A 17,896-nucleotide genomic window follows, 5' to 3' on the forward strand; every position below is an offset into this window, starting at 1 on the left:
CTTGGCTTCCCCACGAGGGGCTTTTGACTGGTGTTGCCATGAAGGGCTCACCCAGAGCTGGCCCTAAGACAGCACAGAGGGCTCAAGGGGGAAGCCGCCTCCGCCACCGTTGCCTGCGGCAAGGACCGGTGGCGAGACAGTCCCATCCAGGGCTCACCTGTCCCTCCAGGCCTTTGACCCGCTGCCGGTGGGCCCGTTCCCTGGCGTCCAGCGTGCGCTCCACCTGGAGCTGGGAGCTACGCAGGCGCTCCACCTCCAGCTGCAGGTCCTGGCGGTGGTGGGCTGAGGAGTCCGCCAGATTCTGGGCCTGGGCCTGCTCCATCTCGGCGACTTGAGCCTGGCGAAGGGGAACAGACCCGCAGCTGAAGACCCTTCTCCTTGCAGGGCCCCCAGAAGTGCATTGACAGGCCGATGGCCGTCCCCTCACCCGTCATCGGCCTCCCTGTTCCTTCCAGGCAAACGGGCTGCCCCTCAAGCCCCTTCCTCTCCTCCTCACAACATGGATTCAACAGGCTCTGGTTTGGTTTTTGTTCAAGGCCCTAGTCCTTATGAAGATCTCAGAGATCGGCTTGGAAGCGTTTGGGCCAAAATCCCACAAGCTGGACTGGATGCTGGTTAGGATTTCCAGCAACTGGGAAGGGCTGGGGGAGACCATTTCAGCCCCTGGTGGGTTCCTCTCACCCCTTCCCATGACTAGCAGACCTATAATGAATTCCGCAACAAAACCAGGAGCAGAAAGCAGATACAGAAGCTCTTCTCACGATCTGCGGGGAAGGAGGGTTAGCCTTCCCTTCCCCGCAGACGATCCTCCGTTGGTCTCTGGGCAGGCGGTTCGGTGGCTTCCCTGTGGTGCTTCCACCCCTTGCCCGGGCTCTCTGGGGGTCGGGTGCTGGGAAGCGCTGGCGCACGGTGCCCCACCCCCCAGAGCCCCAATGGGAGCCCCCTGAGAGTGTGCCCGCTACAGCTAGGAGCAGCCGTGGCAGTCACACGATCCAAAAAAATGAGCGTAAGAGACCTCTTGCTCCCTTAACCTCATTTAATGAGGAGGCTACATAGGCAGGTTTGCTGGTGTGTCGCCGCCGGGATCAGGTGTGATCCTGGTTCCCACGAGCGAGCAAAACCGGGCTGGGCTCCATTAGCCTGTAACCATGGTTAAAGACAGCATGTGGGACCCATAGGCTTTGGTGCTCCTCCATCGTCTCCCCCTCCCCGTTTCAGGACCATTCATGGTTGTCATGACATCTCTGACTTTCTAAACTCACCAGGGTTGGCTCAAACTAGTCCTGGTTAGTTAGAGTTTGTAAACCTGGTTCTAACTGAAGTCAGCGTCGCAGCTAACCATTTTATGTGCAGCAGTCTTGATGCTAACCATGGTTAGCCACATATCTGAGTTTAGTTGGAACCAGATTTGCAAAGTCAGGTTTAGAACTAACCATAGTTAGCATTAAGATGGTTGCACATATAATGCTAACCATGATTAGTTCTGAAAAGGGAAGAATTTGTGAATAAGAGGGGAGGAGGAAAGCAGAGGAAGAAGTGCTGAAGTCCGTGGGATGTTCCCAATCTGTTCTAACCATGGTTATGAGCTCAGACACCGTTATCTCTAACCCTGGCTCTCTTGAGGCAAGGCGTGGGGATGAGGAAAGACCTCCTGCTCTTTTTCAGCTCTAGGAGTCTGGTGGGAGAGGACCTGAAGGTCCATGCCAAAAGCAACTCAACGGACTCCAGGCTTTTTGGACTGGCTGAGCGGGACGTGTGGGGTGGGAACCATCACTCACCCAGGAGCACGTTATGGTCCTCCTGATGGTGTTCAACTTCTCCTTCAGGGAAAGCAGCCCAATCAAAAGAGAGAAGGCAATGAGCTGGGCCAATCCAAGCAGAGAGAGCCGAAGCAAGGGGAGGTGATGGGAAGGGAGTTGGTGGCGGGGGTGGAGGGGAGGGATGCTAATCTAGGTGGATCACAGAGGAGGCAAAACTGGCCCGACACACACTTGGCCTGTCTTACACCCCTCTCTCTTGAAGGCGCCCAATTAAAAAAGTGTCAGGGTGCCATGCTGGCTGTTGCCATCCTTCAGGGCTCCGCAATTCCCCCGGGGTTTCTAAAATCAAAATCTCTGGAAGGGAAGATGGGTCCATCTTGCCTCCTCCACCACGCAAGCATGCCCATAGGTGCGCACGAAGACGGAGGCGCACATTTTGGGAGGCCCAAAGCCTGATCCGAAGGGTTGGTAAACTCATCCTAGGACCAGAAGAATTCCTTCGTCTCTTGTTTCCACCCAAATAATCCCCACTTTTGCAACAACCGGGACTGTACATTTCCCCTTCCCTGGCTCACAGGAGCTTTAAGCTGGGGCAGGGGCAAAGGGCTCTCCCTCTCCCCGTGCCTCAGCCCCCAACCCCCGCAGCAGCTTTTCAGGAAAAGAAAGGACTGTCGGGAGCACCAGACTCTGCTCGAGGGAGAGGTCTGCACCATGCCCCTGCGGCAGAGGAGAGGGCGGCTGAGAAAACAACCGGAGGTGTGGGGGGGCCGGCGGTGGGCGTTCCTACCTCAAGCAGCCGGATCTGCTGCTGCGCGTCCGTCAGCTCCTGCTCCACGCCAGTGAGGGATCGGTCCAGGCGCCCCTTCTCCGCCGACAGCCGCACCGAATCCTCGTGCGTTTTCAGCTTCTCGCGCTCCACCTGGAGGCCAAAGCAAAACGCGGCGTCAGGGCGCGAAGGGGGCACCTCTGCAGGGGACCCGGAAAGCTGGCCGGAGCCATGAAGGCGGCTGCTTGGGACTCTCAGCTTCGGTTTTCGGGCGGGGGGGGCAGGGTGTCTTGTCTGAGAGGGGCAGCACACGTGGGGAGACCTCGGCCGCAGACTCACCTTGTCGAGGGTCTTCTTGAGGGCGTTCCTGTCCTTCTCCAGGCGCAGGGAGGAGCGCTCGGCCTCCCGCTTCTCGCTCTCCAACTGGGCCAGCGCTCTCTGCAGGCTGCCGAGGCGCTCCTGGAGGAGGCGTTTGTCCTCTTGCAGCTTCTGAAGGCTCCGCAGGGCCACCGTCTCGCCTTCCTGGCGTTGGCGCAGCATCTGCGGAAGGACAGGGGGGGAGGCGCATGGGGAGGCTTCTGCAGGGCCCAGCGACACCTCCGGAGAGGACTGTACCACCTGGCTTGCACCGCCAACCTGCCATCCCATCACTTCCCTCGCCCCCACCGCCAGAGGTCCGGTCACACCATTCGGGACCTAAGAACAGCCCGGCTGGACCAGGCCCACGGCCGATCTAGCCCCGCATCCTGTTTCGCACAGTGGCCCCCGAATGCCTCGGAGGAGCCCCTCTCTCTCCTGCTGCTGCTGCTCCCCTCTGCATCTGTTCAATGGGCCAGCCTAGTGAGAGCTCAGACGCCCGCTCCTCTAGAACCCCGGCTTTGGTTTCCACTGAAATTTCTAGCGGGAAAGTTATTCCGGAAAGTGTGCAGGCAAACACCTGCCAGAATCTCGGGAACCCAATGAGGATTTCCAGCGACGGGGAGACAGCTGGGGGTCATGTGCCCTGATTGGCCAAACAAGAAGGATCACGGCAGAGAGAGATTTCCGGAGGATCTCTCTCTTTTTGCATATCTGCCCCAGCTGCATCATTTAGGCAGGTCTCAGAATGCCGCTGCTCTTGGTGCAGGATGTCGAGAGTTCTTGCACCCGGCGTGGACCCCTCAGGTAAATACTCGTGGGGTCCAAACACAGGCGAAAGCACGGCGGACTCACCTCTTCCTGCTGTCGGACAATGGCCTCCAGTTCATCTTTCTGCAGCTCCCCCTCAGCCTGTTGGCTCTTCAGCGCTTGGAGGCGCTCAGTCAGCACCCCGTTCTGCTTCTTGGCCTCCGAGACCGCCTGGCGGGCCGCATCCAGCCGCTCCTGGAGCAAAGCAAAAGGGGAGAGGGGTCCCTCACAAGAGGCTCTTTCTCACTGAGGTCCCCTCCCTCTGCCTGCAGAATGGCCTTCCCAGGAGGAGGTTTCCGGCAAGGCTTTACTGCGAGTTCGAAGTTGTGGCGAAAAACCGACACAAAAAGTGGATTTTTTTTTTGCTCTGATATAAATCGGGCTACGCTCTAATTGGCAATGAAAAACCTGAATTGTGCGTGAAGCGCTCCCTGAGCCTTCGGGGTAAATTTGGCCACTATGTGAATGCAGATCTCCATTCCGGAGGAGATGTGAACTAAATGCCGGGCGTGAAAAACTTCCTGCGTTGACCCTGCCTGCCATCTCCCTGGTGCCAGGCGAAGAGAGTGCTAACTCAGGTCCACGGCGCTGTACCAAGTACAAGAGAAAAGGTCCGTGCCCCCAGGGGGCTTACAATCAAATGTCCGGATCAGGCCTGTAGGAAGCAGTGAAAGGGGAAAGGTCCCTGCTGCCAGGGGGCTTACAATCAAACATCCAGACCAAGACTGCAGGAGACGGTGATAAGGGAGAGGACACCCTACGTCCACTGTGGTCCCGTTCCAAATCCCCCCGCCCCTTGAACATGCTATTTACATGGCGGTGGAGATAGGGAAGCAAGCAAGCAAGCAAGCCGACTGATGTCCTATATCCAACTGTGCCCCCTTGTATTTTGGATTCCCCGGCCACCCCGGGAGAGCTGGAAACCTAGAGAGTGCTTCCCGTGTGTTTAAATAAAATCAAAACAGAGCAGCAATAAAACACCGGAACGCAACTGGGGGGCGAACCCTGGCCGGAGACAGACAGCCCGGCGGCTTGCGTCCTGCTCTCCCCCGCACCTGCAGCACCCTCCGGTCGTGCTCGCTGGCCGTCAGGGCCTTCTGCAGCTGCAGCGCCTTCTCCTGGGCCGCGGTGGAGCTGGCGGTGCTGTCCGAGAGGGAGCCGGAGAGGCCCTGCACCTTCTCCTTCAGGGAGGCCTCCGCCTCGGTGGCCTTCGCCAGCGAGAGGGTCAGGCGGTCCAGAGACAGCTGCAGCCCGCTGGCCTTCGTCTCGCTCTCCGTCACCTGCGGGGAAGCGGGAGGAAGAGGGAGTTTTCTCCTCCCCTCTCCAAACCTCAGAACAGGGGCCATCCGGTGAGACAGGGCAGAGAAGGGAAAGGGCTTCTTCTCCAGACGCAGAACTGAAACGAGGGATTTGCTCCCAGGGGGATGGCAACAGCCATTCACTTAGGTGACTCTAAAGGGGGACTAGGCAAATTCCGGGAAGAGGAGGAGGAGGAGGAAAGGTCTAAAGCAGGCCTGCTCCATTTGCCCCTAACCCAGCTGTTTTTGGACGACAACTCCCACAATCCCCGGTCACAGAGGCCATATAGCCAGGGATTCTGGGAGTTGTAGGCCAACATCTGCAGGAGGGCCGACACTGAGCAGCCCTGGCGTAAAGCCAATGTGAGAGCTAAATGGGACTTCCGTGTCCAGACGCAGTCTACCTGTAAATACCAGTTGCTGCGGAATAGCCAGCAGGGAATACCCAACCTTTGGAGGGCTGAAGAGTTTGATCTTGGCCAGATATTTACACTCTGTCTACGGGGACCCTGAGCAGGAAGATGGAAAGAGCAAAAGGACGACCCGCACGGCCCGGAGGGAAAGGAGCCGCTACAGTCAACACGAGCCCAGGAAGCGATTCGGCGCCCGTACCTGTCTCTGCAGGGCGTCGATGCGGTCATGGAGCCCCTGGATCTCCGCCTCGCGGTCGCCCAGCACCAGCCGGGCCCGTTGCAGCTCCCCCTCCAGCGAGCGCCTCAAGAGCTCCAGCTTGGTGCTTCGGCTTTCCGAGGCGTCCAGGACGTCCTTCAGGCGGCGCTTGTCGGACTCCAGCTTGCTCTCGTTGGCCTTCACTTTGCTGATCTTGTCCTGGGAAAGGGGGAGACATGGGGGGGGAGCGTGGCCAGTGGCCTCAGCAGAAGGCAGCCCCGTCACCGTATCCTAAGGAGGGCACGGTCGAACTGGGAAGCAGAGGAGAGCTGGCCTTGTGGGTCGCCAGCATGAAGGGTCCCCTGAGCTAAGCAGGCTCCGCCCTGGTTGCATTTGAATGGGAGACTAGAAGTGTGTGAGCACTGGAAGAGATTCCCCTTAGTAGGGGACGATGGAGCCGCTCTGGGAAGAGCAGAAGGTTCCACATTCCCTCTCTGGCAGCATCTCCAAGAGAGGGCTGAGCAAGAGACTCCTGCCTGCAGCCTTGGAGAAGCTGCCGCCGGTCTGGGAAGACCATCCTGAGCTAGATAGACCAAGGGCCTGACTCGGTATATGGCAGCTTCCTAGGTTCCTATAAAGGTGTCAAAGAGGGCGACCCAGATGATCAGGGGCCTGGAGCGCCTTCCTTAGGAGGCCAGGCTACAGCATCTGGGGCTCTTCACCTTGGAAAAGAGGCGGCTAAGGGGAGACGTGACCGAAGTGTATAAAATCATGCATGGAGTGGAGAGGGTAAACAGAGAGGAATTTCTCTCCCTCCCTCCCAACACTAGAACCAGGAGTCACCCCATAAAACGGAAGGTTGGGAAATTTAGGACCAACAGGGTCCTGCCACGGAACCAGCTGGGGGGGGGGTCTGCATTGCGGGACATGACGGCACACGGTGCACTTCAGAGGCGCCTCGGCAACGCATAAGGCGGCGTTCAAATGCTTTACGGAAATCCAGCCATCCCGGGATCCTCCTCCAGGAAGGAATGCCTCTCGCTCACTCTACTGAAGAGCAGCGGTGGCTTGAGCTTTAAAGCATTCTCCGGCTTGTTTGGGGTGTGCTTCTGCCGTGCGTGCTTGCATCTGCCCCCCCTGACACACACACCCCCCCCGCTGCCATCCCAGAGAGGTGGTTAAAACAGCTGTGATCTCTCCAAGGGAATTTGTGCCAGACTCAGTAGGGGGAGTGGGGGAGAAGCCCAGCTCAGGAGCGGCCTCGTGGCCTCGCCCCCTCTCCCGCTGGCCCCTGGGGCAGCACATGACGCGGCCCCCGACGTCAGCCCCCCTGGCCTCCATCCAGCTTTGTTCCTCAATCCGGGAAGCAGGACTGCGGCCCAGACCGGCAGCCATAAACAGCCACACACGGAGCGTAGGCGGAGGACGCCTCCCTCCACCAGACGTCTGAAGTCTTGGCTCACGTGCGTCGCCCAAGATGAGCGAAGGGGCCCTCTCCCCCCCCCCACCCGGCCGCTTTTGACCTCAGTGCCTGCCCTGCGTCACCCCAGGGAGGAAAGGCCGAGCTTTTTTAGATCCCCCCCGCCCCTGCATCTGAAAGCGACGACAAGCCTTTCTGAGCTTCCAGGAATGGGAAGAAAGCAAGAACACCCCCAAGTCTGAACTCAGATGAACTCCAATAAAGGTGGAGCTGGCTGGTTATGGGCAGAAGTTGTGGGGAGAAAAAGAAAGAAAGAAAGACAGAAAGAAAGAAAGAAAGAAAGGAGGGAGGGAGGGAGGGGGGGGAGGGAGGGAGCAAGAGGGAAAGGAAGGAAGGAAGGAAGGAAGGAAGGGAGGAAATCGCTCTACTGCAGCCCTTCCCTGTAAGGGGAGAAATGGGGGGTGGGAGAAGCAAGCCCCTTGCTCTAGGCCTCCCCTGTGCCCCAGGCCCTTACCTGGGTGGCCCTCCTCTCGTTCTCCGCCGCCTGCAGGCTGCGCTCCAGCGTGGCCAGCTTGTCCGCCAAAGCCTTCCGCTCCCGCTCGATCCGGCGCAGGGTCTCCTCTTGCAGCATCAGGGCCGTCTGGGCGCCGCTCAGCTTCCCGTCCAGGCTGCGCCTCCCTGCAGGCAGAGGGGGTGGGCAGCCGTGAGGGTCGGATGAGGGACAGGCCACGTGCGTCCCACGGAGGAGGCCAGGAACCCCGCTGTGAGGTCCGCAGAGGTTAGGCTTCAGTGGAAGCGTTGGGCGCTTAGAGCCAAGGGGTTGGCAAGAGCAGCCCCAATGCCTCAGGCGGGCCAACGGAGGAGGCCCGGGCAAGGAAATGGCTTCCATGTCTAGCTCGGGAACGTGGCAGGCTTGAGGATCGGGGCTGCAGCCAGATAAGTGGGGCGGCCTCTTCCCACCTGAAGAGAGACACGGCCCCGCTCTGGGTACCCACCTTCATCACGCTCAGCCACTTGCTTCTGCAGCTGCTGAACCCGGGCGCTGGCAACATCCCTCTCCGCCTCCATTTCCGCCAGCTGGCGGTTCAAGGTGCCCAGCTGAGAACGGGCTTCGTCCTGGGTTCCAAGGGCAAAGTGGAGAGAGAGAGCGAGAGAGAGAGCCATCAGGATCTGGCAGAGACACCTGGAGTCAGACCCTTGATTCCTCTTGCCCAATTTGGTCTACTCAAGACTGGCAGCAGGGAGCCATCCTATCTGCCCACAGACATGGGCAGGCCCCTCCTAACGGAGCAAAGAGACACCTTTTAAATTGGTGATTCTCTTACATTTAGCAGGGGGAGAGCAACTGGCCCTCTCCAACCCCAGCACAGCATCCCTCCAGCGGCTGTTGCTGGGGTCTACCTCGTGTTTTTGTGGCCATCTTACTGATGTACTGCTCCCTTTTCTAGGTCAACCGCTTTGAGAGCTTTGGTGGAAGAGCGGTCCGTAAATATATCCGTGGCAGACGTACCCGCTCTCGCTGCGTCTCCCTCAGTTCTTGCAGGAAGTCCCGAAGCGCCGCCCGGACCACCTCCGGGTCGATGTCCGCCACCAGCTGCTCGCCGCGGCTGGGAGAGAGGCTGCGTTCCGGCGACAGGGGGCGGGAGCTCGGGCTGCCCACCCGTGGCGTGGGGCTGCTGCGGCCATCCGTGGCAGCCTCGCCTAGAGAGACGGGGAAAGGCTTGTCCAAGGGCAACGCCAAAGGAAGGCAGGTCCAGAAGGGATGGCTCCATCTCCCCTCGGCGGTACTTACCTTTGGGAGGGGAGAAGAGCCTTTTGGGGGAGCTCCCGCGGCCCCTGGTCGCCGGGCTGGGCGCCTGGCCGCCGTGTCCAATGCCCATGGTGCGCCGGAGGGCGGAATGGAGGCCACCCAGCTTGAACTCCACCTCGCGCTTCAGGCCCTCCACGCGGCCCAGCTCGGCCTCCAAGCCCTGGATGCGCCCCTCGGCTGCGCTCAGCCGCAGACCCAGCTCGCCCGCCTCGGCCTGGGCGGCCTCCAGCTTGAGCTGCAGGTTGTGGGCGTTGTCCAGGAGCTTCTTCTCGTTGGCGCGGGCCTCCTCCAGGCTGCCCAGCCAGTCCTTCTCCTTCAGGAGGAATCCGCTCTCCAGGTCCGACAGCTTCCGGTGCAAATTGTGCAGCTGGCGAGGAGGGGAAAGGCGTGGGCATTCGGGGCAACCCTCTCCACCCACTGAGGCAACCCTCTCCACTGAGAGGCATTCGGGGCAACCCTCTCCGCCCACCGGCAGAATGTGTGTGCTTTTAACATTATTTTAGCTGAGTTCCGTTTATTGCATTTACGTTGGGTACACCGCCTTGACATCCAGGTGGGAGGCCGTTTATAAGTATAAACAAACAAAACAAAACAAATAAACCACCGTTCCCAAACTCCAGGAACCCAAAGGATACTTTGTTTCCTGCATTAAGGAAGGAGGCATTTCTCTTGTAAGCAAAACGTTTCCTTTTAAGAGCACGTAAAAAGCTGCAGAATTAAAAACCTTGTGGGAGAAGTAAGTCAGCATTGCTGCTTGTTGGCCAAAAGGCCGAATGAATCCGGACTTCTGCAGTCCAAATGCCACCATTTCAACACGCCTCTCTCTCTCTCTCTGCTAGCCTCAGTTTCTCAACCTCCAGTAAGGGGAGGATTATAACACTTCCTTGCCTTGAAGGCGTGTTGGAAAGATGAGAAAAGAATTAATATGAGGCGCTTGGGTATTCTACAGTGCCACCCCGATGCGAAGAATTACTGTTCCCTTGATTGCTCTGGGATTGCTGTCTTTCGGAGACTCCTACAGAGACACAACGGTCAGCCATTCTGTGAAGGCGGGTGATTCTCTGCATCAGGAGCAACTAAATGATCCAGCCGAGGCCGAGATCAGAATTCTCTGCCTCCCCTCCCCACCAGAAGTCGGGTCAGAACGGTGAAGTCTCCAGGGGTCCAACAGGCAACCCCTGCGAACGGGGACCCGGGGCTCCCAGGACCCTTCCCTTATGGGGCTCATTTCTTTCTCAGGATGCATGAGATTCCCGTTTGGTGGTCTCGGGCAGCTACAGTTGCCGGTAAATGTGGAAGAACTGGACGATGCGGTGGAGAACTGGGAGGATTTTATGCATCAGGAAGGAAAGAGGCATTCCACAACTGGCAAGCACATTTCAGCATCCCACTGGGGGAAGCAGCAACCGTCTCAGAAGGACTACTGTCGTACCCCAGTGGCCATCCAGGGTAACAAACCCTAGCCGCAAAGGCAGGACCCTGTCCCCAAATCCGGCGCTTTTCTGGGAGAGGCGGAAGGCGCTCCCCCCAGTCTGAAAACCCACCTCCTTCCTGGCCGCCTCCCTGCTGGCTTCGCTCTCCACGATCTTCTGCTTGAGGCCGAAGGACTCCCGCCGGCTCTCCTCCTCCCGCTGCTCGTCCAGAGCGACCCTGGCCTGCAGTTCGGCCGCCTCCTTGCTCTTCTTGAGGTTCTCGCTGTCCAGCATCTTGACCTGCAGATGACGAGCCAGCGATACGAGAAACAGATTCGGGCCCCGTTTCCAAACCTTTCCCGTTTGGTTCAGCTGCACCTAGAGAAGACGGCCTGCCTGCAACCTTATTTCCCATAGTTTTTGAACTCCGAGCTTCTCAGAGACGCTTGCCTGAACGAGAGGTTTCACAGGAGGTGCTTTTAGGGCCCCAGTTTTGCTCTTGCTTCTCAAACATAAGGACTCATTCATTAGAAAGTGAGTTTCAGTAACAACAGATCAAAGAAGAGGCAGCAAACAAATTTGTATGCGACGCTCAGACGGCCCCTTCCCCGTCTCCTGCCCACCTGTCGCCGCAGCTCCTGAAGTTCTCGGCGAGCCTCCAGCCGAGAGCGCTCCACCTCCTGGAGGTTGATGCGCAGATCCACGGCTTCCTTGCCCGCGGCCGCCCGGGCCTCCTCCAGGATGGAAATCTTCTGTTCCTTCTCCTCATTGGCACGCTTCAAACTGGAGGTGGGCAGGGAGCACACCAAACGTTCAACTCACCCACTGTCTTGTTTCCAACAGGGGACAGCAAAATCCCCCCTGGGGAGGGCCACAGGCAGGGGAGAGCAGCAAGAGCTCTCCCCTGTCAGTAAGGTTGCCAATTTTGACCGACGCCTACCCCTGGAGATTTGCTTCCCCCCGCAATATTTTCCACTAGATCAAGCATGGGAATCTCCAAGGATTCCTAGATACTTCAGGCCGATCCTGGGTGGCTGCCAACCCCACCGGCCACTGCTCTTCAGCAACTGCTGTTTAGAGGTAGACTGCCTCAGGACAGGGAGGTTCTATATTAGAAATTACTATGCTGGAAGAGACCGACGGTCAGCCTAGCTCAGCATCCTGCTCGTAAGGAGGCCACAAACAGGGTGTGAAGACAATTTTGCTTGGCTTTTGGGGTATTCGGAGCTAGACTGCATCTGAAGAAAGAGGCTCCATACCTTTGTTCAGCTCTCGGGGGGCTGGTTCAAATAACTTTTATTTATTTAACATATTTGTATACCCTCCACTACCAAAGTCTCTAGGCGGTTTACAGCAATAATGCCATAAATAACCTTCTGCAAATGTGGCAAATAATGCTTCGTCTGACTGGCCCACTCCTCTGACAACCAGGCATGAAGGTGGAGAGAGGGGGACCTGCCCGACCCCACGTGGTGAGTCAGTGGCAGAGGAGGGACCGGCCATGGGAGGGGGAGGGAGGGAGAACCAGCCTCCCCAGGCCGCCTCCTTCCTCACCTGATGCGCTCGCTCTCGGTCCGCTTCACGGTGGCGCGCAGCTCCGCGTTGGACCTCTGCAGGGCCTCCTTCTCTTTGGCCTCATCGCTCAGGCTCCTCCGCAGGTCCGCCGTCTCCTTGTGCTGGAGGTCGTGGGCCTCCTGGGCTTCCCGCAGCCGGCGGTGGGCCTCCAGCAGGTCCTGGCGGATCAGGTCGCGCGCGTTCTCCAGCATGCGCAGCTGCGTCTTCAGCTCCTCCACCTGGGCAGGAAAGGAGCATGAGAGAAGGAGCATCGGCATTCGGGTCCGTTTTCCACGCTTCCTCTCCCCACCGACTTCCGGGGCCTCTGAATACGAAGGTCCTGCAAGCCAACTACAGAGCGAGAAGGAAGCGAACCCCAGAGACGGGGGAAGAGCCGTCTGCCAGGAGAGCCCACTCACCTCTCGGAGGGCGGACTCCCGCTGCTGGGTCAGGTCCCGGGCCTGCTCGTGAAGGGCCTTCGCCTCCCGCTCGTGGCCCGCGATGGCCTCTTCGAACTGAGCCCGCAGGTTCCGCAGCTCCGAGTTCAAGGCGTTGATGGTGCTCTGCCGAGGGGAGGGAAAGCCCGCCTCCGCTGAGATTTGGGGCAGACCTCCAAGCGCCCAGCTAGCCCCTGCTCCCCAGAGAGCTCCCCGGGGTCGGCCTCCCCGGTCTGCCGGGCACCTACCCGCTCCTGCTCTTGGCGGGTCTGGGCGTCTCGCTTCTGCCTCTCCATCTCCAGGGTGACGCTGCTCAGGCTCTGCTGGGTACCCGACAGTTTCTCCAGGAGGACCGTCTTCTCCGATTCCTTGAGGGACAGCGCCTGGGCACGGGGGTGGGGGGGGGAGGTCAGGGGGTCAGCCCCGCAGCCTCCGCCCCGCTGCCCCCTTTGGTCACCTGCCCCCTTTGGTCACCCCCTTGGCTCACCTGCTGCTTTTCGTTCTCGGCCAGCAGCAGGCTCTCGTCCCGCTCCTGCTGGAGGGCCGTGACCTCTTCGCTCAGCTCCTCCTTCTCCGCCTCGCAGCGGGCCAGCAGCTCCTCCCGCTCCTGGCTCAGGCGCTGCAGGACCTCCTCGTGCTCCGCGTCCAGCTCCAGCCTCAAGGTCTCCTGCGAGGACCAGAATCCCAGGGGTGAAACGGAGTCACAGGCAGACACACACACACAGACCCCAGGCCTCTCCCCGCGGCCAACTTTATCCATCTTCTAAATCACACATTAAAGAGCGTTTGCCCTGGTGAGGGAGGCAGAGACCAAAGGAGGGCGCCCCAAACCTAGAGGGCATCCCGCACATGCGCACGGCACGCCTTCTCCGCAAGGAACGCTGCTCCACTCTCCCCGCTGCAGCCCAAGCGCAGACCTGGCGGGATCCTGCGCGCCGAGCCATCTGTGCCGGGCTTGGCACGTACCTTCTCCCTCTGGAGACGGTCCACGTCCTCCTCGTGAGCGGCCTGGGCCTTCTTCAGAGCCGCCTGCCCGTCTTGCTCCGTCTGGCTGAGCTGCTGGGCCAAGAGCTCCTGCTCTCTCTCCAGCCGGCTCACCTCGGCCTCCATCTGCTTGTGGGTGCCTGCAAGCTCCACTGTCGTGGACAGGAGGAGGAGGAGGAGGAAAGGAGAGAGTCAGAGAGAGGGGGAAGGAAGGAAGGAAGGAAGGAGAGTGAGAAAGACAAAGACAGACAGAGAGACCGAAAAGGGTCCCCTTAAGACATCTGAGCAACCACCTGCACCAAAGGCCAAAAGCCATCCAGGCGGCCGTGAGACCCCAAAGGGGTAATTCCCCAGGGTACCTTGCAAGCTTTCCCTGACCCGGAGCAAGTTCTGGCTCTCCGACTCCAGCTGCTCCTTCCGGGCTTCCAGCTGAGCCAGATGTTGCTGGATGTCAAAGAGGGTCGTCTCCAGGGCGTCCTTTTCGGACCTGGTGGACCCAGAAGCGGAAGGTCAAATCGGGCTCCCGCCGCCTCGCCTCGGCCTCACACCCAGACACTGTGCAGGCTTTGCATCAAGAGAGCGGGGCTCTGCCGTTCTTCATGGGAAAATGTTTCCACAGCTTCCCAGAGCAACGTCCCGATATCTAGCCTCTGTTTCCTTGCCGGCGCTCTGAGTCCTCTTCTTGATGTGAAGCTCGCTGCCCGGAGATGTGGGGAGGGACACTGCTTCAGGCAGCTTTTGGAGGCGGTTACAAACAGAGAGAGCTGCCTCCGACTGAGTCAGGCCCTTGGTCCATCTAGCTCAGTACTGTCAACACTGACTGGCAGCAGCTCCCTAAGGTTCCAGGCAGGCGTCTCTCCCAGCCCTACTTGGAGACGCTGCCGGGGATTGAGCCGAGGCCTTTCTGCATGCCACGCACAGATGCTCTTCCGCTGAGCGACAGCCCCCTCCCCTCAGAGGAATACCCAACAGCGCTCACATGCAGTCTCCCATCCAAATGCAAACCAAGGCAGACCCTGCTCAGCAAAGGGGACCCTTCCTGCTTGCTGGCACCAGACCAGCTCTCCTCCCCACAGATTGCAGAATGCAAAATGGGTCCCTGTGCTTTGGGACGCTCGCTCTGAGAGGGGAACACCAAGGCTGGGTGCAAAACCTTTTGCCGCTGTGTCTCCTCTCCAGGGACTTAGGGGCAAGGGAGGACTGGGCTGGGTGTGTGCGCGCGCCCTGGAAAGGGGCCAGACAGGATACGAACCTCGGAGATCCTCCACCTGCCCAGAACAGGAGCCAAGTCCTGCCACAGACACACCCACCCTCTTGGCTTGTTTGCCAACATTACCATGCCATGGTTACCATCCCAGGGCTCCTCCCAGATCCAGCCAGCCAACAGACCAGCCCCACACCAACAGCCCCACTGGACGTGGCCACCTCTGTGCAGCCGGGGTGCCGGAAGAGGAAGGGGGCCCACCGGCCTCCGCCCCACGCCTACCTGAGGCCCGCCATCTCCTCCGCCACCCCCCGATTCTCGCGCTCCGAGGCGGCCAGCTGCACCACCAAGCTGGCCTTCTCCTTCATCAGCGCCTCCTTCTCCTTGCCAGCCCGGAGCGAGGCCTCGCCGTGGCGCTCCAGATCCCTGAGCGCCTGCGCCAGCTCCTCACCGGCTGCGTGCCTCTGGCGGGACAACTAAGGCAGCAAGCAAGGAAAAAGAGGAATGGCAGGGAGAAAAGAGAAAGGGGAAGGAAGGAAGGAAGGAGGGAGAGAAGAGAAAGGGGAAGGAAGGAAGGAAGGAGGGAGAGAAGAGAAAGGGGAAGGAAGGAAGGAAGGAAGGAGAGAGAGAGAGAAAGAGAGGGAGGGACTGTGAAGCCTCCATGGCCTCGCTCAGCTACTACAGCCAATTCCTCACCCCCACTCCGCCCAAAGCCATCTAACAAGATTAAGAGCCCCTGAACCAGGTCTCAGCCCTGGAACAAAGAGGCGCAAAGAGCACTTCTGAGCATGCACAGACCGCCCTTATTCCCCAGAGCTAGGATTTGGATACAGCAGGTCCAGGTCACCAAGAAAACAACGCTGTGGACACGATTTCCTGTCTGTAGGAGACTGGCGTTCTCCCACCACACCGGTCCAGCAGAGAAGGTCGGGGTTTGCCAGAACCGCTCGCCAGACAATCAGAGCTCGCCTCTGCAGCTTGTCAGGTTCAGCAACGTTTGCTTTTGCGCTCGAGGCAACCAGGGCCTTGCAGGGTGCCAGCAGCAGCAGCAGCAGCTCAGGTCTAGCAAGGCTTGTGCCTAAACAAGGCTGACTTGCCTTGCAGGGCTTCCCGGGACAGCCAGTCGACGGCATCACCCTAACCCTAACCCCAAACTTGGGAGACCGTCCGAGCTCCCCCGAGGAAGCCAGCCGGCCTCGAGCACGCGGAGGCTGGGGGGTCCGCCACCCCCTGCCCCGCCGCCCCCGCTGCCTACCTGCCCCAGCTGCTCCTGGATCTGGCCCCTGTCCTTCTGCAGCGCCAGCACCTCCCGCTCCAGAATCTCCCGGCTCTGCTCTGACGCCTGCAGAGATTGCCCCAGACCCTGCCGCTCCGCCTCCAGGTCCAGCTTCTCTTGCTCCAGCCGCACCAGCTCGTCCCGGATCGTGGCCTTCTCCTGCTCCACTTCCTGCTTCTTCCTCAGGAGGGAGGCCTTCTCCTCTTCCAGCTGGGCCCCCACGGCGGGGAGGGGGCGGGGGGCGGACACCACAAAGGAATCCCATTAGCGGGCGCTGCTGCTCCCTCCTCTCTCCTCCTTCCGCCCAACCACGGTCAGCCTCCTCCTCGACACCCCCCTCCCCGCTTTGTTTGCTGACCCCTAACAGAGCTTTGCAGCACCCTGCAAACCCCAAAGAGTGCCCAAGGGCCCCCGTGACAGGCTGCCCAGCTGCCCGAATGGCTTCCGCTTCAGACACCCCGCTACTCTTTGTGGCAGGTCCCCACTTGCTCGATGCACTTTCTGCACTGTCTGGAGGACTAGGAACTTGGGTCCTGGAGGCGGAAAGGATGCAGAACCCTGCACCCGTGTCAGCATGATGGCGGGATTCGGCATGGCCCTTCCGATTCGGCATGGCCCATCCAGCCACCCCCGCGGCATACCTGGATGATGATTCGGTTGAGCTCGGTTTTATCCTGCGCCAGCCCCTCGTTGAGGGCGCTCATCTTGGAGAGGGAGTCGCGCAAGGCGGCCTCCTCGGCCTTCAGCCTGTTCAGGGCTAACTCCAGCTCTGCCCGGCTCAGCTCAGCCTGGACAAGGTGCAGGGGAAAGAGCACGTCAGGAGGGACCCAACGACTCCTACGACAACCAATACCGATCTCCCGCTTTTCAACAGAAGTCCCCCAAGTTTTTTTGCATGACTGGCGAAGGCGGCAAGCGGGCCCTGCAGGGCTGGCGTCAGAGCATTCCCGGTCCCTCACCTTAGTAAGGGCTTCGGCGACCTCGGCCTTCTCGTTCTCAGAGACCTCCTTCTCCAGGACGGCCTTGCTCAGGGCCTCCTTCATCAGCACGTGCTCCTTCTTCAGGGAGGACTTCTTCTGTTCCAGCTGTTCCAGCTGTTTGTGCCTGCAGGACAGGGCAGAGGAGAACACAAAGGTGGCAACAGACACACATACACAGACACACACACCCGGCTGCCTCGTAACCACTCTGGGAAGTCCAAGATCCAGTGGGCACGTTGGCTTGGGAGATATGCCGGACAGGTGCAAGGACATTTTTTACTAAGTTGTGCTCCCAATGCAGGTGCAAGCTTTTGAGTTACACAGGACTGTTTTTTTGGTGGGGGTGGGATTAAAGAGACATTGGGTGTTTCATGGATGGGGGAGCGGGTGTTAAGCTGTGCTCAGTTTGAGAAATGCAATCGCCGGCTGCTTCTTTCTCCCGCAGAGTTTATAAGCTGCCAGTGAGACCGAGATGGGCATAAATTCAAATTTAGGAGGAGGAATAGGCTCAGTGGCAGAGCATGGGCTTTGCATGCTGAAGGTCCTGGGTTAAATTTCTGGTCAAAGGATGTCAGGCAGTCGGGAGGGGAGAGACTCCTCTCTGAGATTCCGAGGAGTTGCTGCCAGTCAGAGTAGTCGGTGCTGGGCTGGCTGGAAGCACAGCCAGACTCGGTATACAGCAGCTGAAGTAAGGAGGACTCCAGGACTTAACCTAAGACCACGTGCCCCGGCCAACAAGACAGGAGGTTCTTCCCCGCCTACCGCCGCTCAATTTCCTTCTGGGCCCGCTCCTGGTCCTTGCTGATGTCTTCTTTCTCCTCCTCCAGACTGTCACGCTGGCGGTGGAGGTCACAGTTGGCCAGCTGCAACTTCCCGTTCTCTTGCCTCAGGGCTTCCAACTTCTCCTGCGCGACTTGCAAGCTCTTTTCCAGGTGAGTCTTCTCACTAGTGTGGAGGGGGGGGGGGGAAGATACTGTGGAAACGTACAGGGACTCATACAGAGATGTGCCGGGCTCGCTCCTCCAGCTTGCAAACTCTTCTCCAGGTGTGCCTTCTCGCTTGTGGGGACTCATACAGAGATGCGCCGGGCTCCCTCCTCCAATGAGGTGGGTGCCCTGGCCTCACAGGAGCAATCCAGCACTTTCCTCCGGGCACTCTAGGAGTCCGCTGGTGGACCACGGCTTAGCAAGCAGCTCTCTCCCCCGGGACGATTCCGATG

The 17,896-nt window shown here is 59.5% G+C and overlaps 1 protein-coding gene across 6 annotated transcripts in view; it reads right to left on the reverse strand.

The window, feature by feature from the left end:
- Positions 1 to 17,896, reverse strand: part of CROCC (ciliary rootlet coiled-coil, rootletin) — a 37,123-nt gene that overhangs the window by 1,917 nt on the left and 17,310 nt on the right. For 3 of the 6 annotated variants that reach the window (XM_053281264.1, XM_053281268.1, XM_053281267.1), the window contains exons 14-36: positions 17,440 to 17,622; positions 16,657 to 16,801; positions 16,339 to 16,485; positions 15,677 to 15,907; positions 14,704 to 14,897; positions 13,577 to 13,704; positions 13,200 to 13,369; positions 12,721 to 12,900; positions 12,482 to 12,616; positions 12,216 to 12,359; positions 11,797 to 12,035; positions 10,866 to 11,025; positions 10,375 to 10,542; positions 8,813 to 9,197; positions 8,531 to 8,721; positions 8,016 to 8,136; positions 7,535 to 7,698; positions 5,604 to 5,819; positions 4,686 to 4,973; positions 3,739 to 3,888; positions 2,866 to 3,066; positions 2,548 to 2,679; positions 158 to 337 (exon numbers count right to left, since the gene is read on the reverse strand). In XM_053281264.1, coding sequence (XP_053137239.1) covers positions 158 to 337; positions 2,548 to 2,679; positions 2,866 to 3,066; positions 3,739 to 3,888; positions 4,686 to 4,973; positions 5,604 to 5,819; positions 7,535 to 7,698; positions 8,016 to 8,136; positions 8,531 to 8,721; positions 8,813 to 9,197; positions 10,375 to 10,542; positions 10,866 to 11,025; positions 11,797 to 12,035; positions 12,216 to 12,359; positions 12,482 to 12,616; positions 12,721 to 12,900; positions 13,200 to 13,369; positions 13,577 to 13,704; positions 14,704 to 14,897; positions 15,677 to 15,907; positions 16,339 to 16,485; positions 16,657 to 16,801; positions 17,440 to 17,622 — 4,252 coding nt within the window. The remainder of the gene's footprint in view (positions 1 to 157; positions 338 to 2,547; positions 2,680 to 2,865; positions 3,067 to 3,738; positions 3,889 to 4,685; positions 4,974 to 5,603; positions 5,820 to 7,534; positions 7,699 to 8,015; positions 8,137 to 8,530; positions 8,722 to 8,812; positions 9,198 to 10,374; positions 10,543 to 10,865; positions 11,026 to 11,796; positions 12,036 to 12,215; positions 12,360 to 12,481; positions 12,617 to 12,720; positions 12,901 to 13,199; positions 13,370 to 13,576; positions 13,705 to 14,703; positions 14,898 to 15,676; positions 15,908 to 16,338; positions 16,486 to 16,656; positions 16,802 to 17,439; positions 17,623 to 17,896) is intronic. The other 3 variants (XM_053281266.1, XM_053281269.1, XM_053281265.1) reach the window with 2 other exon arrangements.

This window comes from Hemicordylus capensis, chromosome 16, assembly GCF_027244095.1.
Source record: "Hemicordylus capensis ecotype Gifberg chromosome 16, rHemCap1.1.pri, whole genome shotgun sequence".
NCBI classification, from domain to species: Eukaryota; Metazoa; Chordata; class Lepidosauria; order Squamata; family Cordylidae; genus Hemicordylus; species Hemicordylus capensis.